We start from the raw sequence: 27,342 nt of genomic DNA, 5'->3' as shown, positions 1-27,342 counted from the left end.
TTTTATGTTCCTGAGCTCCTTCTTGTTGGTGTCTGGTGATGGCGTACCCTTCATCCTTTCTTTGTGGCGTTGGAACTGTAGTGACTTCCCCAGGTGATGATGTGGATGATGAAAAAGGTGTAGTGTGGAAAAAAGGTTGTCGATGAAACTGGCTAGCATAATAATACAAAGTTTACTAACACAAGCAGAATCAAAAAACCAGGGGAGAGACAAAAACCCTGGGAGAACAAAGGAGGTCAAATCATGTTCTCAGGCCAAAACAGGAGAAAGGCAGAACTCCTGTGAGAGCACTGATGGCCAAATTGTACTCTGAAGAAATTCAGCTTGGTGATCACATATATTGGCTGACGAGAAATTTGAAACCAACAAGTGAAGTCTAAGGCTTTAGCCTTAAGATAAAGACAGGAAGCCACAAATGTTTATTGGTGGAAGAACTCGCTTGTATCAGCAAAGAAGCTAAAGTTAGACTGTTTTTGATATACTGCTGTCAAGGAGGAAAGATAAGTCTGGGGACAGGCAACTTTCAAGGGTCACAAGTCAATCAACATTCCAACAGCCGAGCTACAGAGAGAACTGGCTGGGATTGTAAACCCCCATATGTTAAAGGCATCCTGTTGAACTCAGCTTTAAGTGAAGAGGTATATTGCATAGAATGAATATCATATTGGGGCAGTCAATACACCTCAGAACCTCTCTGCCTCGTATATTGAGCAGTTGTACATTTTTGTAAAGAAAAGGAGACATTCAGCACTCGTCAAATAACATTAGCTTTGAACCTTAGCTTTGAAATAAAAAATTTTATCTCAGCACGGCGGAAGTGGAAAAAAGCTAAGCGGAAGTAGCATAAATTCATTTTCCGGTAGTGCACATGCTCATAACCGATCTCAGACGTCATTCATTCATTAGTCCATCACTCATTGTTTTGAGATCACTTGTTTTAAAAAGAGATATTCCTTCTTTGGAGCTAAACTGAATCCAGGCTAATGCAATAATGCCTTATTAATGTAGGAACAATCCCAAACTAAAGATGTCTGCACTTGTTTGTCTCATTTTGTCAAGATGAGTTGCAAAGACACCCTGACTGGAAGTTAAATAATTTGCAGCAACTCTAAAAGTCTATTCAAACTCCTTTAGTTTCACAAAGTCTGTCAGTTTATAGAGGACCCTTCAAAGCTGCCACCTACCAACTTCTTGTTCTTAAATCCATCCATGCACCTCTTCTCCACATTCTTCTCATTGAAACCATGTGTGTTTGATGAAGGATTAGTATGTATGTATACACATGCCGCATTTTGAATCCATTAAACATCACAGATAACATCTTTATTCAATCGAACAAAGCTCGACTAGACATTTGATATCTTCACATTCACACATTTATTTAAACTTCATGTCAGAAGAAATCAAAGGAGATTTAAGAGGAACTTTAGGTTTCATCATGGTGTGATAGAACTATTCTAAATTCTAAAGAAAGGTTAAAGAACATTTCAGAGTTACAAATATCACTTAAAAAACTATGAGCTCTAATCAAAGAGTTAATAGAAAATTGTAAATATGGCTTGTAGTAAATGTGTAATAAAATGGGAGTGATCACACCAAGGTGTAATCACTTTAGGCATGGTTTCCCTGTTTAAGAAACTTTTTTTTTTTTTAAACTTAATTTTAATTCATCTCAGCCAACACAGTACAGTTAGAAAATGTAGAGCTTCTTTACTCAATCTGTAAACTTTAGGTGAAATAAAAATAAAAACAGTATATATAGCATATAGTATAGCAATACATAAAACAACAATATCAACATGGCAAGCACGAGGTTAGACCAGAAAATTTACCAAAATAATAAAATGTTAACAATGGACAATATTGTAGTTAGTCTTTAAGACGCATACAATGAGATGTATATATGTCCACCATATATTGATCTCATATATAAAAATACAAGCGTAAACAAAAATCTTAAGTACCAATGACAAAGAACAAAAACAGCAGGGACAATAGGAAGTACACCACAAATCCTCTCCATCCAAAACTCAGACACATGGTGCATAGTCAGTTTCCAGGAATACTGGTACAGTACATGTTGCAAACACTCAAGGCATCAGAGGAGGCATTACCAACTACAGCTGAAAAACGGGCAGAGCGATCTCCATCTCACAATGAAAACGTCTTTCTGGAGTCTTAATAAGTATGTAATTTCCTCCATATGATAGATGTCTTGGACTTTTTGAACCCAGATATCATAAGTAGGGGGTCCGGTTTCAACCACCTTAAAGTTACACACTTGAGCTGCACCTAACATATATTTTGGTAGAGTTCTTACGTGGAGGAAACACAAAATAAAAGCTTTGAGAGAAGCAGAGGCTATACTTAAAACATTTTGATCATATTCACTTCAACTGCATTGTCACAATCTGCAGGGTGTGTTATTAACAAGAAAATCACATCCAACACATCAGATATAAAAACAAGCAAATACAATTATGAGATTACTTTGATACACATTTCACACCCATTACAAAGAAAAATGGCTTTAAAAACGAAGATGATGGGCTGCATTAACACAATCTGTTATGGATACATTTATTCAGACAACTGTTTTTCAGGAAATTTACTTTGATTTCCTGACATAATTCAACTGTCCCAGCCAGTCTTCTTCAGAGGTGGTTTGATGTTTATATCTGGCATTTGTTAAACAAAGATATACATGGCGCAGAGGAAAACAGGCCAGTAGAATTTATTATTTTCTGATTGATTTCTAAGAGTATTAAACTGTTGCATTGGTGACTACTTAAGCTCTGATCATAGTCTGGTTACTTTCCCGATGATAATCTGCAATATTCCAGAGGACGTGGTTACTGGAAATTCAATGTATCGCTTCTAAATGATGATTTTTTTTTCCTTGATATTACCAGACTTGTCAAATAATTTTTTGAAGATAATAAAAACTTCAACTTCAATTTTTCATTTTAATAGGGTATTCTATCAAAATCACAAAGAGAGGTAGTTATCTCAATACTTTTAAAAAGAAATCCAGACATATCTCTCTTCAAAATGAGCCTTCGCCCATACATACACTTTGCTCCAAAGATGTTGTTATACTAGGTGTATACTGGACCTTTAATCACTCTGTCAGTTGTATTTCAAAGTTATCAATAACCCATGCATCCCTTTATGTAAGACTATATCTTCAGGAAATGGTTGTTCTAAAGTGTTCAAGTTAAAGCATGTTAAAATTTTCAGGTACTTTAAATACCTTATCTTTTTTATATATATATAATTCTATATTGTGATATAAAATGTTATCCATATTGCACCACACTACCTTGAGGGGCTGCTGATGTGCACAATACTACAGCAGATTTTACTTAAAAAACAAAAAAAAACATTTCATTGATAGAATAGACTGAATTAGTTCCAATCAACATCAAAACATGAGGACCAATGAAGACAAAAGTAAGGACAATACCAGATCTTCCAAGATAGATAACTTCCTGTACTCTTAAGTGTTCATTTTCCAGCTGACAGCAAGATTATGTTGGAATCCTGTGCAGTCTGATCTCTGGGTTCTTCAACCCAACACTGGAACCAGAAGGTATCATCACCATCTGTGTGTCGCTGTGATCTGAAGATGATCCCTGCTCCATGTCTCCAACCACACAGAGGTGGGAGTGGAGGACAGATGAACTGCTGAAGGTTTTCCCACACTGGTCACAGTTATAGGATCTCTTAGCACATCTGGGAAGCCTGGGATTACCTGGTGAAGAGAGGCTGTTCTCACAGTGCTGACAGGAGACTCCATTTGTGCTGCTCTGCTGTCCAACAGAGACAAAGACTGACTCATTATTCACAAACACAGATACATTTTCTGCTGCAAACTACAATTGATCTCTTTTACAAACCTGACAGTGGCCACACTTGGAAGACCTCTTCTTCCTGCTGTGGGTACCTTCGTGGACTTTCAGCCTCTCAGAGCTGATGAAACCTTTCCCACACTGGTCACATTTGAAAGACTTCTTCTCATGGCCTTGTTGGTGGCGATTAAGGTCACGTTTATATTTGTAAGATTTGCCACATGTTTCACATTTGAGAGGCCTTTCTGAAGAGTGGCTGGTTTGGTGACGTTTCAACAAATGATATGTTGTAAAAACTTTGTCACACTGGTCACAGGGACACACTTCATGTCCAGTGTGAGACCTCAGGTGTATATTTAGATAGTATTTGTCTCTATACATTTTCCCACAGTGGTCACAGCGATACAACTCCGCTCTTGAGTGAGTCTTCATGTGCATATAAAAACCAGATCTTCGTGTGAAAGCCTTTCCACACTCTCCACATCTGTGTGGTTTAATTCCACGGTGCACAAATACATGTATTTTTAGGTTTTCAAATGTTCTAAAAGTATTTCCACATTCATCACACGTGTATGGTTTCTCTCCACTGTGAACAAGCAGGTGGATTTTCAGGCGTCGCTTATGAGCACAAACTTTTCCACACTCGTCACAGCTTAACGATTCACCTCCAGAATGGATTCTTTGATGTCTAGTGAGGTGTGATTTCCTAGTAAAGGCCTCCCCGCACTGATCACATGCATGTTGTTTGACTTTAAGGTTGGCTCCAGGTTGGCTCTGCTGTTGAACTCTCTGCTCCGTTGCTGAAGTTTTTCTCTTGGATTTGTTTCTTTGTTTTGGCTGAGCTTTGTTCACTTCAGAGCGCTGAGGTCTCACTGTGTTCTGTCTTCCAGAGTCCTGTAGAACAGTAAGAGATTAAATACAGAGAAAGAACAAAACAAAGTCCTTGGAAACACTTGTTTCTAAATGTGTTGCCTAGGAAAAAAATGGGTGTTAAAGATGGATAAGACATGGCATTAGGCTTGAGGTAAGAAAAGAGCGGCCCTAAGGTTTTTAAGCACAACACATTTTGTACCCTTTATTTGTCGTGATAATCAACAAATCAATTATTTGCACAATAATTAAAAATGAGCTCGATAAGTGCCGGGCTCATCATTTTTCATTTACCAAAGACACTGGATAATGAGTTAACTTTGCCACATCAGTCACGACTGACTCCTCTTGGTTCCTTAGCGTAATAAGGAATGAACCCTCCTGCCGGTCACTCTGTTACTGTGTGGGGAGGCGGGGCACCTGGCTCACCATAAAGTGCAGCATGAGCGGCACATGAGGAGTAGAGGGAGAGATTTGGAGGAATAAAACAACAATGAATGGATTTCTAAGCCGAAAGCAACTGTTTCAAAACAGTTCACGCTAAAAGCGGCAACACGACAAACTTGTGCCTTCACCTCAAACACAACCACCCGTTACAGTTTTCCCAGCTGGGGATAAAAGTTGGCATCATCCAAACAGCTTAAATTGTGGGAGAGGCAGGGGTGTACAGCAAAGCCATGCATGTTGATGAATAGTTGACTTAACTGGCGTACCGTAGTTTTGTATGAAGTAAAAATTGACAATAACTCCAGATATGATATTTGCAAAATGTTTTAAGGTTTTAGTGTCAATAAAAAAAAAATCTGTAACAAGCAGTGGCTGAAATAACAGATCATTCATTTTATATAATTTTAAAAGAAGATGTAACAAAAATGTTTTAAATAACAGCAATGCATAACAGGTTACATGTATTCTGTTTTTATATTTTGCAGAAAGGCTGTACTTGAATTAACTTAACAGTAGCATAACTTAGCATTTGCATTTCTTCACCCAATGGAATTCAATTCAGAGGAGCCAGTTCTCATAGTGGGGTCTCCTAACCCTCTTCCTCTGGTGAGGGGTCTATAACCTTTACTCTCAAAGGAGCCATTTTGCCTCATCTCACCTGGATTCAAGTCCTCCCAGAGCCGAAAATAATACCTTTTTAATGAAGACAATACAGTGTATTAAATTCTATACAGTTACAATTATATTTGATTTATATTGATCATGTAAATAGCAACTAAGAATGTGCAATATATCGTCATTCAAGATATATCGTCAAAAACATTCTTACCATTAAGAATATGTCATCCCACGATAGAAACGATAAATGCCCATCTCGGGCCATTTGTCCCTCAATAGCGATGTAACGATTCACTCAACTCCTGATACGATTCGATTCACAATACGATTCTCTTACGACTTATTTTACAAAATGGGACTGTAGACAAATGATGACTGAAAAATATTCCTTTATTTTTTTCGGGGAAAATCTAGAAAATAATATACTATTTTCCTTTAATTTTTCATTGTCAAAATAATCCCTTGATAAACTATTCAAAACAATGCAATTTACCTAAAAATAAATCCTGAATGAAATAAATAAAGGATTAATACAAATGAAGAAGAAGCCTATTATTTAAATTCAGGTTCTATAGTAAACAATGCAAAACTACATAATAGTTCCATTTCTTTTTAAAAGTGCAACTGAAAATGTATTTTGTGCCTTAACAATTGGACTTTAAAAAACTCCAATTTGATATTTGATTGAACCTGCAGAGGGCGCTGGTAACCCAGTGGTCAGTTGGCATGCAGATATTCTAGCAGTGAAGAAGAGATGCTATGCTAGCAGACAAAGCTAATAGAAAAACATGACTTTTACAGATGTTCACGTAATATTACAGATATTCTTTCGGTGCTAAAGGGGTAAGGAAGCAATTATGAACATGTTTAAGAGTAGAAGGCAGCCAGAAAGAGAGTAGTAGGCGATTCCGCCCATCGCCTACGCTTCTGGAAAAAAGAAAAATAGATAGCGCCCTCTGCTGTTTAAAAAAAGTGCTGCAATTTTCAGAGTATCGATATCAACCGTGATACCTATGAATCAATTTTTAACTGCCTTACGATTAATCATTACATCCCTATCCCTCAATTTGGCCAAGAATGACCATAAAAAAACTTGGTCCACGGTCCAAAATTGTCCACGTTTGTTGTCTGGAACGGAGAGGACTGTTCACGGCAACTGCGCAGTGAAGCCTGCACAGTGTGCACCACCGCCGCTCCCGCCCCCAGCCCTCACACACACGGCGGTGCTCGCTGCCATACAACACGAACCATTACTAAAACCAGACAACCATCCAACAAAGTGAACCATTCCAAGTTCCTCCTCCAGATCCACCCAAAGTTCCACAAACACGGGAACGAGATGAACCTGCAGCAACGATTAGGAACTGGAAACTCAACTAAAGCTAACTATGCAAAGCTAACCCACCAACACATAGAGACTGGGCTAAGAGCTATTGCTAACCACTCCATATAAGGAATAGACCAAGTAAAAAGAACACATCTTACTGTCATAAAGCCACCAACTTGTTCATGGTCAGATTTAACACTTGTCTGGAAGGATAAAAGCTAAACATGTCACACATTGTGTGAAATAAATGTTAGCATAAATGCTAATGTCACTATTTTTTAATTATATTTCACGTGTCCACAAGACAAAGTTGGTCCCATTAGACTAATATAACTATTGAGATTAAAACACCTAAATATACTGAATAATTAAATCATCAGCTTGATCTGGTTTAATTATAGGAAATCAGAGAGTTATTTATCAACCATAACTTTATGTAACTCATTAAGATAAATGAAACAAGATTCAGCAGCAGGAAAAACACTAATGGAGTTATTTGTGCTTTTCATGTGCTTTTTTTTTTTTAGAAAATAATTTCACTTTAAGTGAGGAAATAAATGAATTACATACAATAACACTAATAGAGTGACCCACATGTACCAATATATTCCATAAAATATAAGCTCATAGAGTCAACAGCTATTGTAGCCTTTTTTAATGTGTCTAGTGTTGATTTATTCAAGTGTATTTGTGTTTGTAAGGGACCTGTTTACACTTTAAGTTGGGAATTGTTTTATTTATTTATAGTTTTTTTTAATTTATCGTGATGTTTATCGTTATCGTGATAAATACCAGAAATTATCGGGATATTTTTTTTTTTAGTCCATATCGCTCATCCCTAATGGCAACTTAAAAACTGTTTAAAATAGAATAAATTGAGATCAAGAAATAAAACAGTATCTGGCATCTTCAAATTCTTATATAGAGAAGATTTTTTTTTTAGTTAATGTATTTGAAAGGCTACAAAAAGTAACTTAAATTTGATAACACATGATCATATGGTCAACAGATGCTAATTGCTAATTTCTTGCCACACATAAAGCATGCATATGTAACCGGCATAGTGGCGGTTAAATAAATCTGTCCCCAAACAATTGAAGTCTCTATTTTCTTCCAGAATAGTGTTTTTGTTTGTTTAGTTATCTTACCAGGGATTTAAAACTCAAGGTTAGTCACGGGTGCAGGAAAGTTGATGATTTGTAGATGTTGCAGGAGGTGAAGCAGGAAGGTGGCACAGTCACTGCACAACTTGATTTATTTTAAGTAAACAAATTGTTATATCTTGATCTTATTTGTCATTAATCATTGATAGCCTCTGTAAAATAACTTCATTTCAAAAGTTTTTTTTTTTAATCTATAGGGAGCCATTGCAAAAGAGTCAAAGAGCCACATTAGGGTCCAGAGCCAGAGGTTGCAGACCCCTGCTCTGAGAGATCCATAGTTGATCATCTGGCGTGGCATCATAGTCCATCAGTTCTGGTACCTTCATGCTGATTCTGATGAGCGTGTATGCTCTATCCCTGCGCTCAGCGCGTTCTTCCTTTTTACTGCTGCCCTCAATGAGAGCATCAATGGCAGAGACCCTGTCAGTACAAATATGTGGGCAAACAAGGCCAGAAGTCTGAAAGGCTCAAACTTACGTTATATTAACAGGTCTATGTAAATAGCTAGAAACTCAACATACGCATAAACATGTCGAGCTGCTGCTGTTAGGTTACCTCAGTTATTTATTCAACCTCATTATTTTTATCATAATTCAAGTGTGTTTTATTTAGTTTAAATGCATTTATTTGAAGTAAAGTTTATTTGTAACTCCTTGTTTTTCTTTCCTTTTTTGCGCATGTCCCAATCCCCCGGTACCCCAGCAACCTCAGTCTTCAACCCACTCTTTTCTTACCTTTTCTGAGAAGTCCATGTTTGCTGTCACAGCTAAGTGGAGCCACAATCCTCCTTCAGACACTTCCATTCACCTGCAACATCAGCGTAGAATCAGCACTACCTGAAGGAGGGAAAAGACAGAATGACAGTGAAGCGGTGTTTCACCAACGTTCATATATTTGTGGCAGTCCGCCACATTCGTGTACATTTGATGGCATCGCATCCACCAATAAAATCAAAGATGTGCTTCTAAAGGCACTTGGTCTTCCAGAGAAGAAGAAGATGCTGCAGATGCGGGAAACAAGGCCTGAAACTGTATCTTTCCCCACCGAAACAACGCAGCAGAAACCGGATGTTGTGATGATGCGGCCTAACACTGGAGTCAGCGCATGTGTGACAGGAAACGAGCCAACGTGTCCATGTAGGTTGAGACAGAACGAAAACAATGAAAGCTACTCTAAGGTGCAATTTATGTTTCTGTCAGATCGACGTGTGACTCAAACTCGTGTTATATTAACTATAGCTATTAACATTTATAAAAATCGATGCAACGGTGCTGTAATCGATATTTATTGTATTTTAACTTTTACTTAAACCCTAGTATTCTGACGATAGCAGTGCAACACAGAGTGCTTTCAATGCAAACAAGGCAGATGCAGACGGTGCTCCACTATGTAAGCCGCCCCAGCTGAAGTCAGAAGTTTGGAACATGCGAGCTTGAGAAAACTGAAGCTATTGGGAAGTAAGTGATATAGCAAAATGAATATATAATATTCATTTATGTATCTTATTCATAAAATGTGTGCTTACTTATAATAAGATATGACATTCTACAGAGATGTGCTTTTCTTTGTCTTTCTTGGGAGAGAGTCAGATGGCAGTCACATGCCTTCATCATCCTCCACACGAGATAAGACACCAGCTGGCTCTTTACCTGGTCTCCAAGGCCAGAGTCAAACTCAAACACACACACTCACATCAACACACGCACACACACAAAGACCGATATCAGTGACGCCAATGTCTCCTAGGTCCCGAGCTCAGTCAGGCCATCTGACCCTCTCCTTTCTTTCCATCTTAGGGTGGGGTTCTTCCTACCTGTAAAAAATTGGTGCTCTTTCCAGTTAGTTGCTTGCCTTTTTGTACTCCTTTATTTAGTTTAGAATACAGTAAAAATTTTTATTACTTCATCACGTCCTTGTCTGGATCTCATTTTCAACACAGAGCACTTACAACTGAGTTTAAAACGATGACAACCGTAAATTTGCCGTGACATGAGGTACTGTAGAAAAAACCACTTAATGAGGTACCACTTCTGCCTACGACACGGCACCCATGTTTACACAAAAGAAACTGACGGAATCACTACAACTACCTCCCGAGTCTCCACGTGCTATAAAAATGACAGAAGCTATTGCAGCTTTTATTTGCAAAGATTTAAGCCAGTACTCAGTGGTGGAAAGCAAAGGCTTCAAGTCGGTCCCACATAATACCTCATTTAAATTTGAAAAGCGCATCTTGGAATCAGTCATTTGAATAAAACGTTATTTGTTGTCTATACAGTGTCGGAGTATTTGTCAGTGGAGGACCTACACCAAGCATGACAATAAATAAACTCGACATTCACCATGACCCTTCACCAATTCAACAAACTAGTACAGTGCCCGTCGGAAGTATGTATTCATGTGGGAGCATTAGGAGTATATTTGCGGGTGCAATTTTCCTGGTTTAATTCTATGGGACATGTGCATGACTTCATCACTTTTATATTTTTTTTGTATGGTGTATTTTTCTGTAACGTATGTTTTTTGGAGTCATGTGTATTTGTGTATCTTTCTGTTGTCTTTTTGTGCATAAATGTTTGCTGTTTTTATTTTAATTTTTTGTAATGTGTTTTTTTTGGAGTCGTGTATTTTTGTATAATTATTGTTTTTGTTGCTATTGTAGTGTTATTCAGGAGTAATTTTGTGTATTTTTTGTATAAATATTTAGTTTTGTGTATTTTGAGCCATTTTCATATTTTTGTTGTATTTTTCTGTAAATGTATGTTTTTTTTAAGTCGAGTACAGTGCCTGTTGGAAGTATGTATTCATATAGTGGGAGCTTAAGAAGAGTTGTCAATAATGGGCATAATAACAACATACTCTGTAGAATTATAAAGGGGTATATTTGCAGGTGCAAAGTAAAATAGCGTGTGCAATTTCTCTGGTTTAATTCTATGAGACATGCGCATAAGTGTTTTTTTTTTAACTAATTTTTTTATATTTTTTCGTTTGGTGTTTTTTTCTGTAATGTACAGTGCCCGTCGGAAGTATGCATTCATGTGGGATTATAAGTATTTAGTTTAGTGTATTTTGAGTCATTTTCATGTTTTTGTTGTCGTTTGGTGTATTTTTCTGTGTTGTCTTTTGTGTAATTTTTGTATAAATATTTAGTTTTGTGTATTTTGAGTCATTTTCATATTTTTTGTTGTCGTTTAGTGTGCATGTGCCTGTCTAACTTTCACTAAACTTATCTATTTTCAGTAGTTAGGTGTAGTGGCAGGTGTGTCGTGAGTGAAGCTGCAGTAATCATCAGGCGGGCTTCACTATGTAGCACCGTTTACTGATCTGACTCAACACTACAATCACTACCACCCAATGGACGGGTGTCGTGACACTGACTGTAACCGGACTAAATGGTGGTCCATTACACACATCGATAGTGAAGCGCACCTGATCGGTGTGTGTGTGAGAGAGACTCTCTACCTTGAACACAAATCTCCTCCATTGGTTCTCTCTCACACACGCGCGCTGCTGAGAAATGTAGAGCTTTCCACACAGCAGCCATTGCCATCAATGACTTCCGGGTGAGGTCTGTCTGGTCTAAATGGCGAACGGTCAGACGAACACGAAAATAAACGTTAAATGTCATCACCAAATAATGAACAACAAAAAAAATTATTTTTCCTCAAAAGAGAAAAGAGAAGTCCAGGGAGATCATGCACGCACCGGAAGTGAGCTATGCAGCGAAACAGATAAAGTGCGCTAGCGCCCCCTCACACCCTGAGGTCAAAAGTTGAAAAGGTTTCATTTCAGGGCCATCCAGAAGTGAAATACAATTAAAATAAACATTCTGAAATGATAAAATTACTCCAAAATAACAGATACACACATTTGGGGTATTTGGAACCCGTTGACCAAGTTTGAGGTTGAACTTGCACCATGTCGTGGAGATATTTGCTCCACACGCACGGAAGCACACACTCCTCCCTTGCTTTTATAGGTAGAAGTAAAGATTGACAATGACTCGAGATATATTTGATAAATGTTTTAATGTTTTATTGACAATATTAAGTTTTTATGCAACAAGCAGTGGCTGAAATAACAGGTAATTTCTTATATAAAATTTAAAAGTCCTAACATTTTTTTTTTTAAATAACAGCAAAGCATAACAGGTTACAAGTTAAATGCTGTACTTGATCTAACATAACAGTAGCATAACCAACTTAGCATCTGCATTGCTATTGGAATTCAATTCAGAGGGTCCAGCTCTCATAGTGGGGTCTCCTAACCCTCTTCCCCTGGTCAGGGGTCTACAACCTTTACTCAACAAGGAGCCATTTTGCCTCATCTCAGCTGGATTAAAAAATACCATCTCAATGAAGACAATACAGTATTAAATTCTATATAAAATTATATAGAATAACGTTTGATTTAATTTGATTTATATTGATCATGTCAATGGAAACTTTAAAACAGTTTAAAAATAAAACAAATTGACATCAAGAAAAAAAACAGTATCTTGCATCTTCAAATTCTTACACATCTCAGTTTACATGAACTCAATGTTATATAAAGAAGTTAATGTATTTGAAAGTCTACAAAAAGTAACTTGAGTTTGATAACACATGATCATGTGGTCAACACATAAAGCATGCGCACTGGCGATTAAATCAATCAAATCTCTATTTTCTTCCAGAACAATGTTTTTATTGGTTTAGTTATCTTACCAGGGATTTAAAACTTAAGGTAAAAATAGTTGTTGGTTGCATCCTGATTTGAAACACTAATGGTTGAAATTGAATCGATTCAGCCAACTGTCCGTGATACCCAGTTCTAATATCAACCTGTGTCTATATAAATGTAGCTGGAAACTCAACATGTGCATAAACATTAACTCATGCTGTTTGTAGTGTTAGACAACAGGATAACCACTAGAGCTGCCATTGGTTGGGCAGTTAAGTTACCCAATTTATTATTTTATTGAAGTATTTCTTTTAAATGCATGTACATTACATTTTATCTATTTTAAATCTCATTTATGTCTAACTCGTTTTTTTTGCACATGCATATGTACACACTGAGGTTTACACTGAGTAGCAATGCATCAAAAATTATTTATATATATTGTGCATTGTTTAATTCTAATTTATTCATTGCAACATCTTGATTTTATTAAGGTTGGCGCACAGTCACAGCCATAAATACAATGTTACTAATAAATGGCATAATAATTTATTTGGGTGTTTTGGTTTTCTGCCTTGGTTTCCCCATTTCCAGCCCAGAATTTTCATTTTGGTGCATCTCTAGTAAGTTGGGAAATAATCATCATAAAATTGTAGGATGTTGGTTCAGTGCCCCACTCAGCCTCATTCCTCTGCCTATGTAAGGCCCAATAAAATCCTTTTTTTTTTTTTAAATTCCGTTTATTTCTTCTTCCCCAAATTCTGTTTTTTTCCACTTTAATTTTTTTAATTCCGTTTTTTAGGAAATAATTATCTTTTTTAGGAAAATATTAATTTTTAACTATTGTGAGGAAACAATAAATACTGTGGTGGCAAAATTAATAAATTATTTTTACTCAGATCTTACTCAACTTTCCATTCTCTCTTGTCTGTCTCTCTCAGGAAGATCAGTTGGTCTCATATGGGCAGTCCTGTCCCATTGGTGTGTGAATGTGAGAGTGATTGGGTGAATGAGATGGTATGTAAAGCTCTTTGGGACTGCTTCAGTGTGGTTATAAGGCGCTATATAAATCTAGTCCATTTACATCCGAAACAGGGTGGCGCCATCCCCGGAGAGCAAACTGACCTCCTCCCTTCCTATCTGTTGGGGTGGAACTGTCGATCTGTGTAGAAATGTGTGTGAAAAAGAACTTTTAGTCAATCTTGCATCTTTTCTGGCCGGAGGAAGAACTCTTCTTGATCATCCTGCTTTGAACCCTTTATTATTTAGTTTAGAATATTTTTTTTTTTTTTTTTTTTACTTCATCACCTCTTCAGTCTGGTTCTCATCATTTATCAGCGCAGAACCTGTATCACAAGTTAAAGCCGAGGTAACTGTAGAATTTCCTCCAAGGGATCAATGGTTTACTGATTCTGAGCAGGTTTATTGATTAAGTTTTGATCAACTTAGTTTAACTTAACCTAAGTTAAATGATCCTATCTTCTGTAGCTCTGATGAGATGTTGTTAGAATGTAACATTCTAATAACGTTGCTCCAACGGACTTTTATTTTGTAAACCGGAAGTTCCCACTGAAACGGTTGTACTTGAGGTAGCTTGCCGACTGTGAATGTTTACCAACAAGGCACTGACAAAAGGCTGGAATAAATATAAATAAAGGACAACATGGACTGAGTTATTCTTAGTTAGCCAGACACAACAGTTCGAACACTGAGCAGGGGAAGATGATTAAAGCTGATCACGTTTTCACAGAGCGCCGCTGCACTACACAAAAAACAGACAGAGCTTCACAGGAATAGCAAAGTTAAACGGGCACTGGAGGCTGTAGTTAGGAGTCAGTGTTTGAAGTGGTTTAAGATGAGTTTAATGCAACCAGGACAGGAGGCGGGAGGGCGGTAGTGATCGACCGATTCATCGGCCGGCCGATTTTTGCATCTTTTACGTGTATCGACATCGGCCGATGAGCGCTGTTGCATTCGCTGATTCACTTTATTAACAGAGCGGCTGCTCGTGTTGGTGGAGACACAGTGTCCCTCCCCCCAACTAGCAGAGCGTGAAGCAAGCTCTAAAATCCCAGGCAGGTTTAAACTTTCAATGCATCTTTTAACTGTTTAACTTATCTGTTCTGTGGGTCCGTGGTTCTACGTGTTGTGTCGCAGTTATAGTTAACGAGCAGCTGGCCGGAGGTTTGGCGTGTGTTTGTGTTTCTTTCCCTCTCTCTCTGCTTCTCTCAGCGCTGCGCTGAGAAGTTTTTTAACTTTGAGAAGCAGTTTGCTACTTGTTTGAATATTTATTCTTGTTAATGTTGATGTAATTTAGAACAGCAACTTGAACAGTTTGTTGCTTATTGTGCATCTGACATCACATTATTTTCCTCTGTTATCGTATGTTCTAGGGTTGTGTTGGAATGGACTATTATTCATGGTTTCTTTTTGTGTTTAATATTATAATTATATTACTTATACCCAATAATCCTGTTAATCAAATATATCTTCAGTCAGGCCAACTTTTGTCAAAGCTATTTTCAGGACAAGGACAAAGTTATCTTTCATAACATGTCACTATTTTTTACTTGCTGTTTTTATTATTTGTTGAATATTTTTTACTTGGTGTCGTTCTACCTCACCTTTGTTAATTTCAATATGTTAATGTTCCTTTTTTTTTTTTTTTAAATGAGACTTGTACCATTTATCGTCGTCATAGTGTAATTTTTATGATATAAATTGAGGGAGCAAAAGTAGTATGGGCTCAAGAAAATCGTCAGTCTGTATCGGTATCGGCCCTAAAAACCCATATTGGTCGATCCCTAATAAGCGGTCGCCTGAAACATTTCCCCATAAAATGTTCTTTGCCGATTTTGTCCATTTCCGCGTTTAACTGTTTTCATTGGTCGATTCGTGATTCCATCCGCGATTCAGTTAACGCAGATTTTATAGGGCCCTACCTATGTATCGCACACATACTGACAAGATAGAGAGTGGCTGGAAACCCAGAGAGGAGCCAACCTAAAGACCACAGAACATCTAACTTACAGAAAAAAATCAGTTGATTAGGGTTCAATCTCACTATACCCCAAGTCTGCAAACTGAAAATAATAGCAGTGTGCCGCATGATGAGCTGTTATTTAGTAGTTTAAACCATGAGAACTTTCTGTGAGGGACGGAGGGTGATGACCAACTACTGAAATATTTCTGAAGAGTGAATTCAGCTATGAGTTTGTTGTGGACCTGCTGAGTAAGGGTGTAATAAAAAAAAAATTCTGCAGTATATCGCAATATTTCACCAGGCGATTATCGTATCGATCCAAAAAAATTCCAAACAAATCTTTTAAAAGACATAATACAACAGGAATAAATAATAGAAATAAATAATAAAGTTAGTTAACATTGTAAAGGTGACATTTGTAATGATTGATATTACGATGTATATTGTATTGTTTAGTATCAATATATATAGTCATATTGTATTGTTAGATTCATGGCAATGTACCCCGACTGCTGAGTGTCTCTGGTCCCTGTAGCTCTCCATTTCCTGCTTGTGATGCACATGACGTGGGTTTCTCACATATCTGCCGTGTGTCACCGTCATATCCCTGTGTCTTTCCACGCCAAGACTCCATACCTTATTTAGAGTATCATCCTAGCCATCCATTCCCAGCTTTCCACTTTGTAAAAGCCAGAAAAAAAAAAGCTTCAAATATTTTTATGAAAGCAAATACAAACAAAATATGAAAACATGCACATTTTAGTGATTCTAGGGGCCTAAGACCTTTGATATGGGGCATTATTGTAACAAACAATGTGTGTGTGTGTGTGTAATACTATCTGTTAGAGGTGTCCCAATCCGATATTGATATTGAATATCGGTCCGATATTAGCTAGAAAACGAATACCGGATTTTATCGGACTGCACCTAAAATCACCGATATAAGCTCTCCGATAAAAATTCCTGCTCCAGCACTTCTATCCATAAGTGACTGTGGTTCACGCTTCAACAAAGTAACCTACTATTGTTCTCTGAGTAACATCACTTTATCAAGCCTTTTCTAACATTTCACACAACAAAATAAGTAATAAAAGTATGTATGATTCCTGCTGGTATCGTATCAGATCAATATCGGCCGATACGGAAGGCTGCAATATCGGAAGTGAAAAAGTTGTATCGGGACATCCCTACTAACTGTGTGTCTATACCATGATCCGTGTGTATGTTTCAATCTGTGTGTGTAGAATTAGGATTTGTAAACAAAGTTGTCTGTGTGTAATCCATTCTGTGTGTCTGTATTAACATCCGTATACATTTAGAGAAGGCGATCTGTAACTTTTAAACTTATAACTCCTGCTATACCACTAGAAACCAGCAGTTGTTGCTGGTACCAAGTGACAGATCCTCCAACAGGAAAATCAAAAGCCACGTTCACAAGATCTAGAGCCAAATGGATCAAACAAGGTGAGAAAAACCCACCTTATTTCTATGGGCTTAAAAAAAGGCAATATTAAAAAAAAGATACACAGGTTAAATATTACAGGTATTCAAAATGAAGTCCGAATTCATTAAGAATTACAAACATTCTATGGTGAATTATACACAAGAAAGTTTAAGAAACAGGATTGTGATGTTTTATGGACTTAATAAAGGATAAAGTAAATAAGTAAACAGAAGCCAGATTAAGATTGGAGGAAGATTTGACTATAAATGAAACAGAAAAATCCCTGAAACTAGGGCTGGGCGATATAGCGAATATACTCGATATATCGCAGCTTGTAGTCTGTGCGGTGTTGAAAATGACCATACCGTTAAACTCGCGGACTTTTTTTTTTTTTTAAATATCTTAGTGGCATTATGCACAAAAGGTGCACTTAAATTTAGTGTTGTTTTGAAATGTCATCTTAATGACAACATGCACAAAAGGGCACTATTTGTTTTAAAATATTGTAGTGGCATTATGTACAAAAAGTGCACTTCAATTTTGTGTTTTGAAATGCCATGTGAGTTGCATCCTGCACTAATGTCTTGTTTTGAAATGTCTCTGTGACAATTTTGCACAGAACGTGCACTTTCTGTTGACAATTTTATGTTTGAGCCACTCACTGTTTAATAAATACAGTTATGTCAACTTTGACTTAGTTGTGATATCCCCTTTTTTGCATGAAAGTTTAAAATTTGCATATATTAATGCAGTATGATCAAGAATGTTTTAATGTAGACATATAGAATCATCATACTGGTGTGATTTTGTGCATCAAAGTGTTAATTCAAGGGTAATTCAAAATATCGAGATATATATCGTGTATCGTGACATGGCCTAAAAATATCGCGGTATTTATAAAAGGCCATATCGCCCAGCCCTACCTGAAACAATTGAAAAATGGTAAATCCCCTGACATGGATGAATTAACAATAGAGTTCTATAAAACTTTTTGGCAAGACATCAAAGATCTACTATTCCAAGCATATACTGAGTGTATAAATAAAGGACAACTTTCCTCTACAATGAAAACAGGATAGATACCCCTACTACCCAAACCCAATAAAGATGTATCAGTTTCAGACAACTGGAGATCCAGAACTCTTCTTTGTGATGATTACAAATGAATGGCCTTAGTTTATGTCAATAGAATCAAGGGTGTCTTAGATCAACTAATAGATGAAGTCCAATCCGCCTTCATTAAAGGTACACAAATACACAATAATGTTCGGCTTATACTAGACATATCAGATTACAATTTCCCCTTTAAATTCAGAAGGTTTAATTTTGTTCATTTATCTTCATAAAACTCTTTTATTACAGATTATTTATAGTTATATTTCACTCAATCGGGGCATATCTCAGAAAATAAATATATCATGTTGTATCAGACAAGGATGTCCAATATCTCCTACATTATTCATTCTTTGTACTCAGTTAATGGCCTACCTCATTGTTAACCATTAAGATATTGAAGGAATTCATATTTATGATGCTGAATTTAAATTGAGTCAATTTGCTGACAACACCGTGATCTTTCTAAAAAATAAATCAGTATTAAAAAAGGCATTGAATGTTGATCTCAATTTTTCAAAGGCATGAGGCCTTAAAAAGTGTGAGATTTTGCCCGTTTATAATTGTGTATACAGTACACCAAGTTTGAATCGATTCACACCAAAACTATAGTTAAATACCTTGGCATACAGATGTCCAAAAATACAAACACTAGAAAATCATAAATATTGGAAAATGTGTCCAAAACGCAAAATCACTGGCTTTCAAGAGACTTAACAATATTTGGACGGAATCGACTATCAAAATCGCAAGACATCTCAAAACCGGTTAACCCAAGTTAGTCTTCATTCATTAATCCCAAAAATATTAGAAAAACAAATTCAATAGTATATAAACATATTTGGCAGAATAAAACGCTTTATATTAAAAAATCACAACTCGTAAAAGATTGTGACTTAAGTGGGATTAAATAATTGGATTTTGAAGCAATGATTGGTACTTTCAGAATAAATTGGATTATAGAATTTTTAGCAAAGCCGGATTCCATCTGGTTTCACATCCCTAAAAACATCTATAAGAAAGTGGGAGGACGAGAATTTTTACTAAAATGTGACTCCGACATCTCCAAACTACCAATAAAACTAGCAGACTATCAAAAACAAGTTCTGCTATATTGGAAAATTGTGTTTTCCCACAACTTTGCAGCACCTTGTGGAAAAATAGAACAATTACATTTTACAGAAGAACTTTTTTCATATCCAGCTGGTATGAAAGAATATAATATTTGTTACCGATCTATTAAATGAGCAGGGAAAACCTAAATTTGACAAATTGTTCAAGAAACTTAAAAAAGTATGCAATGCATTACCAATTTCCTTATTAAACTAATGCAAAAATATTTTACATTATTCAGATGCTTTGACAATAAATACACCTACATTACAACTATCGCAAATTCAATTACAAGACAAGAAATGTAATAATAAAATGATGAATAAATTGTTCAGAAATGAACTATTCCATGATCTCAATAAAAATATAAAAAAATATTATCAAGTAGGAAAATTATTAACAAAACAACAAAAATGTATTAATTGGCCAACACCCCGCAAACTTAAAGAAATGCAGTTTAAAATCCTTAACGGATACTAACCAGTCGCGGCAATGCTGAAGAAAAGGTTTGGGTTTTAAGGTGGAGCCATGTGGATTCTGCTCAAAAAAAGAAGAAACAAAATGTTTTTCTATTGCTCAATTGTAAAGTCATTTTAGACTTAAATTACAAATTGGATGTACAGTAAATAAAAATGGACAAAATAACTGAGTTGAATATGGAACGTACGCTATACGGAATCAATGACTTCTCTAGGGAAAGAGAATTCGTAACAGTGTTAATTATGGGCAAACACCACATACATAAATGCAAATGGTAAAAACTAAAGTCCAATTGTTGCTGCACTTAAGGGTGAGATAAAATCTTTGAGTGGTCACTCATACGTAATACCAATGAATACATTAACAGTTTGTGTGCAGATACTGTGCTTTAGTGTATTAAAAGAAAAAAGACAAATGTAATGGTAAATGGACTTGATTTTATATAGCGCTTTATCACCACACTGAAGCAGTCTCAAAGCGCTTTACATATCAGCTCATAGGGCTGCTCGATTATGGCAAAAATCATAATCACGATTATTTTGATTGATATTGTAATCACGATTATTAAAGACGATTATTCATTGATTTGAGAAAAAGCATTTATTGATCTTTTAACTCTGGTATTTCTTTTAACACCATAAGCTTGAAGTGAAAAACAAGAAAAATGCAAATAATTAAGATAAAAAATATATTGATAAAATGAATTAAATAATATGTAAAAAATAAAAAAATAAACACTATCCCAGACTTAAAGTATTATACACTGAAACAAAATTACTTTACCATAAAAAAAATTCCAACTCCAACTCTGGTGTAATGCACTTGCTACAACAACCTTACCTAGTACTGCAAAAAAACCACTGTCGTATTAATCAGTATATTAACGATATAACAGTTAACAAATTAAAACTATATTTGAGGTAAAGGCACACCCTTTTGGCCAAAATTAGTCTTAACAAGAATAAATGGACTGAATCGTACTCACGAGAAAAATCAGCTGCCAAAACTTATTTTTAAACTCTTTTTAAAAACAAAACAACAGTAGTTGGCACCTAGTCCCATACTCCCTCATCCAGGCTCCCTGCAATCTGACACCTACAACCTCTTAAAGGTTTTTAGCCAGGAACACCAGTCTGTTAACTTGGTCTGGTTTCAGGGATGAGCGCAGGCAGGTGACGACATTACCACCTGTACTGAAAACCCTCTCTGACGAGGCACTTGTGGCTGGAATACAAAGATATTTCCTTGCCAGGTTGGAGAGCCGTGGGTAGAACTTCTGGGATACCTTCCACCACTCTAGTGGGTCCGCCTCAGTGTCCAGTGTCCCTGCCTGAAGGTAGGACTGTAGCTCAAAAGCTATGGCCTTGTCCTGGTCCTGGTCCGGTTGCAAAGCAGCGGATCTTGGAGCTGTGCCTTCAATGACCGGCTTGAAGAAGCTGCCCAGGGCTTTCTTCTTTCGTGCACCACCAGCAGCGGTGGCGTCAGTGTCATCAGCAGGAGTCACTGCTCTCTCAGGGGCCTTCTCCTGGGAAAAGGAGGAGGAGAATATTGTGAAGAGAAATGATTAAAATGTTTAATCTGACTAAATGGTTATGTCTATTCACAACTAGAAATATTAAAGTATAACTTAAACGACTTTTGTTTACATTAAATTACATTGTATTTACTGGTTGTTATTAGTACCATAGCATTGTTATTATTATTATAATTATAATTACCATGACAGCCTTCATCTCAGATGACAGTCTTTCTTCAATTGACCCATGCTTGTCTTCACTCACATATGTGAGCTTGAACCTTGGGTCCAGGGCTGAAGCCATGTCCAACAGCTCTTGTGTTGGTGCATCATCATATTTCTCATTGAGATAGCCCACGATCTTCTTCTTGATACACTTTGCAAGGTCTGTGTCGTCCTCCTGCACAGCCAATATGGATGTGTTGAAAAGGTGGAGAGTTGGCTTGACAAAAGACACACTCACATATTGCTCCCCAGAAAGTGCATCGGTAAATTCAACGAGAGGGCTTAGTGACTTGTTGATGGCCTCCAGTACATCGATGTCCTGCCATGAGGGGGTGAGGTGTCTGTTTCTTGTGTCATTGTAGAGGACCTCTGCAATGGCCTTCTGCTGCTCTAGGACCCTGCCAATCATAGCCTGCCGAGACCCCCACCTCGTTGGACACTCCGTCGTAAGAGAGTGTTCAGGCAAATTCAGCCTCTTCTGTACATCTGTCAGCTCCCTTTTTTTTTTCCAACTGTAGGAGAAGGCACTGACCAGTTTTTTGCAGACCCCCATTGCACGGCCAATCCTGTGGTCCTTCATTGCATTCTCTAAAAGTACAATAAATATAAACATTTATCATCATTACCATCATCATAATCTTCATCAATGTATCAATAGGCTGGGAAATATGAATTATTATTAGGAATTAAATACATTATCGTGTGTGTGATAGATGGATAGATAGATAGCTAACATGATATATTCTACATCCTAGATTCCCAAAGTGGGGAACGCAAATTGTCATAGAGGGTATGTGAATAAAAAAAATAAAAAATGGAAACTAGAATATAAATCGACCAGCAGTCAGGAGCCTCCATGCTTTGCCACAAATTACACATTAGCTGATGTAAGACAACCCATGGTTACAGAATATTATTATTATTTAATTTATTATTATTATTATTATTATATATTTCACTGTAGGGCTACATTGTTTATCAGTGGTTCCCAACTTTTTTGGGTTGTGACCCCATTTTAATCTCCAGACTTTTTTCTTTCTTTCTAGAATTAGCTTTTGATAATGTTTATTGTTTGTTTTTTATTCTGCAATTTATTTTGAACTAGATTTATATTTGAGAAAGTGAAAGTATACAATACAGTTTAAGATTGTTGTGTGATGTTAAAATTTGAAAAATAATAATTACAACATTTTTAAAAATACATTGATATTCAGCTTTGTTTTTTTTTTTTTTTATCATTATAAACTATTAGACTTTTCAGGGGACCCCATTTGAATTCCAGGCGACCCCACATGGGGTCCTGACCCCAAAGTTGGGAAAAAACTGCATTTCATTATTATAATTTTTAAGTGTGCAGAAGTAGGGGCTACATGGCTTAAGATTACATGTCTGAAGGGGTACGGGACTGTGAAAAGTTTGAGAACCACTGTTGTACATGATTTGTTTAGTTATTAATAAATTGCATCACACAATCAGGAGAAGGAAACCTACTACTCACCTATGGCCAAGTGGAGTCTGTGCCCGAAGCACTGCAGCCTCATCCAGCCATTGAGTTCAGCTGCCAGCTTCATATTTGAGGCATTGTCTGTTGTGATACAGACGAGTTTCTCTTCGTTCAAGTCCCATGCAGCCATCGCTTGCCTCAGGCCATCGGCTATATTTTGCCCTGTGTGGTCTTCGGGGAAAAAAGCCGTTTGGAGACAATTCGTCTTTATGGTGAAATCCGCGTCGATGTAATGAAGTGTGAGGCTAATATATGGCTCCATGGTGCGGCTCGACCATAGGTCCGTTGTGGTGGCAAAATATACTGCTGTTGACACTTCTTTTGCAACTTTTCCACGACATTCGTCATAAAGTGCAGGCAGCGCAATTCTGCTAAAATGGTGACGTGATGGTAACACATACCGCTTGTCCATTGTGTTCATCAGTTTAATGAACCCCGGGTCGTTAACGGTGTTGATAGGGCTCATGTCTTTGGCAATCATGTATGTGACTGCATCAGTTATTTCTTTATGCCTGCGGGAGCTGGGTGGATATGCGGTGGCATTATAAAGCGTGTCCTTAATTGAGGACTGCGTGGCGGTGGCAGGAGTCGAGGAGCTTTTCATTTTTGAGTTTTGTTCCTTCACTGCTTGGTCATATATTATTCTGTGTGTGGACTTTAAATGGTTAAATAAATTGGTTGTGTTTCCTTGAGGTGCAGACACGGTCGCGTGACATATCTTGCACAATATCTTAGTTTGTTCCGAGTCAGACTCCTCAAAACCGAAGTGTTTCCACACCACAGAATTCACCTTTCCTTTCTTCACGACCAAAAGCTCCCTTTCTGCCATCTTCTACCGTCTCCTTCCACAAGATTTTTCTAAACACTCACTTGCACCGGGGACTGGGAAGGGGCGGGGCGGAGTGCACAGTTGGAAGGGTCGCTGCATTTACCACACAAGACGCGCCGTGCGGGCGGCAGAATGATCGTTTTATAACGATTATCTTGTTTTTGTAATCGAGGGCAGCCAAAATCGAAATCGAAATCGAAATTCAATTAATCGCCCAGCCATATCAGCTCATTCACCCTATGTGTCAATATGTTGTGTACATGTGCTTGGGTTTGTTGAATTGTAAATGTATTAGGGCCCTAACAAATCAGAGTTATCGGAATCGACCCATGATAACTGTTAAACACGGAAATGGACAGAGTCGGCATGAAATGCTGTTAACGTGAGGCAAATAACACTTTTTATGGGGAATTGTTTCCCGGGGAACACTGACTGGGTGTACCGCCCTGCCCCCTCTTGTCCTGGCTGCTTTAAACCACCACAAACAGCGCCTAAACTGCCAAAAAACTACGCAAATCATCACTGACTCCTAAATACAGAGCCACCAGTGTCCGTTTATCGTGTAGCGCTCCGTCAAAAACGTGATCAGCTTTAATCAGCTTCACCTGCTGAGAGCGTTTGAACAACATCTCATCAGAGCTACAGAAGATGTGTGGATAAAGTTGTTCTGTGGTTGTGGACTAGACCATCTACGCTAGGGATTTTAAAGTCTTAAACATTGTAGTTTAATGATAACTTCTGATACTGTCAAATATTCTGGCCCCGAGTGGTGAAATAACTGATGCATCCTTGTGCCCATTTGTTTTTGTGTAACCATTACGATCTGGAATGATGTCATCAGGATCATTTAAATCAGGTTAATTTAAATTAAGTTGATCAAAACACAATAATCCTGATCAGATTCAGTAAACCATTGATCCCTGAGGGGCAATATTGTGACATTAATGCTGTTTACAAACATCTTTATACGACATAAATAATAAAAAAGGAGTCGAAATAATCCATGTCAGTACAATTTATATCTACCTTTTAATTGTATCTTACTTTTTTTTTGACATATTTGTTTAATTTATTAAAATTTATTTTATTTCCTCAAAGAAGTTAAAACTAACATGTTCTGAAAAAAAAAGGAATTTTAAAAAATTGATGAGGAAAACACAAAATTTGGGAAAACAAAAAACAAACAAAAAAAGATTTATAGGGCCCTAACGGATGCAATATAAAACTACACACACACATACATACATACATATATACATATATACATATATATATATATATAATTTACTGCTTTGTATGGATGCATTTCATAATACAGAGGAAAACTCTATACTTAATGTTTTTTTTGTTGTTGAAATATTTCACTAATAAATATTTCATGAGTAATATAGTTGTCTTTGTCACCTTTTATTTGTCATTAGTAAATACATATGCTCATTTACATATAATGTACATGAGTGATAACACATTGGTGTGCCTCTACTGCGGTAGAGGGTGCATTGAACTATAAGGTATTATTATTACGCAGAGCAGCGTGCAAATGACCTAAGTGGAAACACCACTAAAGATTTATTCTGCACTTTAAGTAACACACGTACCAAATTAGACGGCACATCTAAAGGAGGGCGCCGCCATTTTGGGGTGCTTGGATCCTGCCCGAATTCTAGGACCGTTTTATTGCACTTTTCCGATTCGTTCTGTCGTATTTATCCGGGTTCCGAGTGCAATCGAATGTAGCATTATAATGGCCCCATACTATGACACCCCCGACTCTATTTTTGAGGTCATTGCACATGTTCAACTCTCTTCATTGAAAACAAGCCAACAAACGTATGTATGGTAATCACATCATGCGTGTTCACCTTTTAAGAAGAAAAGTTCACCTCCAATGACGAAATACCGACCAACTGACGATGTCCTCGTGCCGTTCGTCCTCTGCTCACATCTACTGACTCAGTTCACTCAATATTCTTCTTCAAATCTTCAACAACCAAGAGAAAAGAAACTATGTTTTCTGTCCGTCACTGCAGTGTAGAAGAAGAGTTCTTTTTCTTCTTCTTCTTTGGGTTTATTGGCAGTTTGCACTCAATGATAGGTGCATTACCGCCATCCACTGGCCACAAAACATTTGATTTTTTTTCACTGGTTACAAAACTGACCATTCAAAAACAGAGGGTTTTTTTTTTGTTTTTTTTTAACCACATTTCCAGGTCTTCAGAGGGTGTTAAAGTTTCATCAATTTTAAAAACTGATTTTTTTTTTTATTTATTTATTTTTTTTTAATAACGCCGAAACACATTCAATCAAAACTCGAAGCATGCGCAGAACGGGAAATGTGCTCCACATGCAATGACATGACGTGACAAGTCTTACTGCCCCCTGGTGGTGATGGAAAAGCACTTTTTTTCATTCTACTATGCATTGTGTTGACAGTTTGCAACTGTGTGGACTCTTTTAAAAAGACCGCGCTTTTCAGAAAGGCTTTTGGATAAATTGCTTTTAACTTTTATTATATTTTTCATGATCTTCCTCCTGTTGTTTTAAATCATCTTGTATTTTATTATCCTTTTGTGATGTTGCTGCTGTTGTTTTAGTTTCACCTTTGTTTGTCAGCACTTTGTGATTTTATCTGTGAAAAGCGCTATATAAATAAAATGTACTTACTTAAATATACACTTACTTCCCAAATGTGTTCAGAAGTGCTCTGGACAAGTGGATGATTATTTGTCAGGAACTTGCTGTGGCAGAGCGCCATTCGCCAAAAAAAAAAAAAAAGAAAAAGCGGATTGTCTCAATAGGAGTAGTTAGAAATTTTTGACGAAACCTGCCATGTATGTAAAGAGCACCAAAACCTCAAATTTCAAAACATTTTTGTAATTACTTTTTTTTTAAAAAAATAGCTCTGTAGCACCCCCCAAACCTTTAAACTTTTAAATCAATTTAATGAACTCACCTAAAAGGATCACTAAAAAATTGATGAGAAGTTGATAGGTTTTAAAGGGGACATATCATGCTAAATCCACTTTTTTAGCCCTTAAATGCATTTTGTTGTATATTTAGAGTGCTTAGAAGTACAGAAAAATCAAATTAGTATCTTCAGGTGCTTCGTAGATATCTTTATATTCTGTTTTGCTCATCATTTTCAATCTGTTTCGATTTTTCTATTCTCTATTACGTTTTTTGAACTATTACATCAC

The 27,342-nt window shown here is 36.9% G+C and overlaps 2 protein-coding genes across 4 annotated transcripts; both read right to left on the bottom strand.

The window, feature by feature from the left end:
- Nucleotides 1-1,301: 1,301 nt before the first annotated feature.
- LOC114478198 (oocyte zinc finger protein XlCOF6.1-like) lies at nt 1,302-26,201 on the bottom strand. 3 transcript variants are annotated; one of them, XM_028471084.1, is made up of 4 exons: nt 26,008-26,201; nt 9,011-9,112; nt 3,900-4,745; nt 1,302-3,812 (listed from the first exon to the last, which is right to left on the bottom strand). In XM_028471084.1, exons 2-4 carry the CDS (start codon nt 9,077-9,079, stop codon nt 3,531-3,533), a joined length of 1,197 nt encoding a protein of 398 aa, XP_028326885.1. In that variant the 5' UTR covers nt 9,080-9,112; nt 26,008-26,201; the 3' UTR covers nt 1,302-3,530. The 3 variants fall into 3 exon arrangements, with proteins under 3 accessions (XP_028326885.1, XP_028326899.1, XP_028326893.1); XM_028471098.1 differs by having other exon boundaries at nt 1,302-3,809; XM_028471092.1 differs by having other exon boundaries at nt 26,029-26,201.
- On the bottom strand, nt 20,912-24,414 carry LOC114478188 (zinc finger BED domain-containing protein 1-like). Its single transcript, XM_028471072.1, has 3 exons — nt 23,311-24,414; nt 21,790-22,400; nt 20,912-21,596 (listed from the first exon to the last, which is right to left on the bottom strand). The coding sequence occupies exons 1-3, from the start codon at nt 24,143-24,145 to the stop codon at nt 21,177-21,179; spliced, it is 1,866 nt and encodes a 621-aa protein (XP_028326873.1). The 5' UTR covers nt 24,146-24,414; the 3' UTR covers nt 20,912-21,176.
- Nucleotides 26,202-27,342: the final 1,141 nt, after the last annotated feature.

Source organism: Gouania willdenowi, chromosome 2 (genome assembly GCF_900634775.1).
Source record: "Gouania willdenowi chromosome 2, fGouWil2.1, whole genome shotgun sequence".
NCBI classification, from domain to species: domain Eukaryota; kingdom Metazoa; phylum Chordata; class Actinopteri; order Blenniiformes; family Gobiesocidae; genus Gouania; species Gouania willdenowi.
This window is presented reverse-complemented; position numbering and strand designations above follow the sequence as displayed.

Excerpts from the sequence above, each read along its gene's own strand:
- LOC114478198 (XM_028471084.1), bottom strand. The coding sequence starts at position 9,079 with ATGGAAGTGTCTGAAGGAGGATTGTGGCTCCACTTAGCTGTGACAGCA. Across the intron at positions 4,746-9,010 it reads ACATGGACTTCTCAGAAAAG|GACTCTGGAAGACAGAACAC; the intron begins GTAAGAAAAGAG and ends ACTGTTCTACAG. Across the intron at positions 3,813-3,899 it reads CCAAGTGTGGCCACTGTCAG|CAGAGCAGCACAAATGGAGT; the intron begins GTTTGTAAAAGA and ends TCTGTTGGACAG.
- LOC114478188 (XM_028471072.1), bottom strand. The coding sequence starts at position 24,145 with ATGGCAGAAAGGGAGCTTTTGGTCGTGAAGAAAGGAAAGGTGAATTCT. Across the intron at positions 22,401-23,310 it reads CAGACTCCACTTGGCCATAG|AGAATGCAATGAAGGACCAC; the intron begins GTGAGTAGTAGG and ends TTGTACTTTTAG. Across the intron at positions 21,597-21,789 it reads CTGAGATGAAGGCTGTCATG|GAGAAGGCCCCTGAGAGAGC; the intron begins GTAATTATAATT and ends TCCTTTTCCCAG.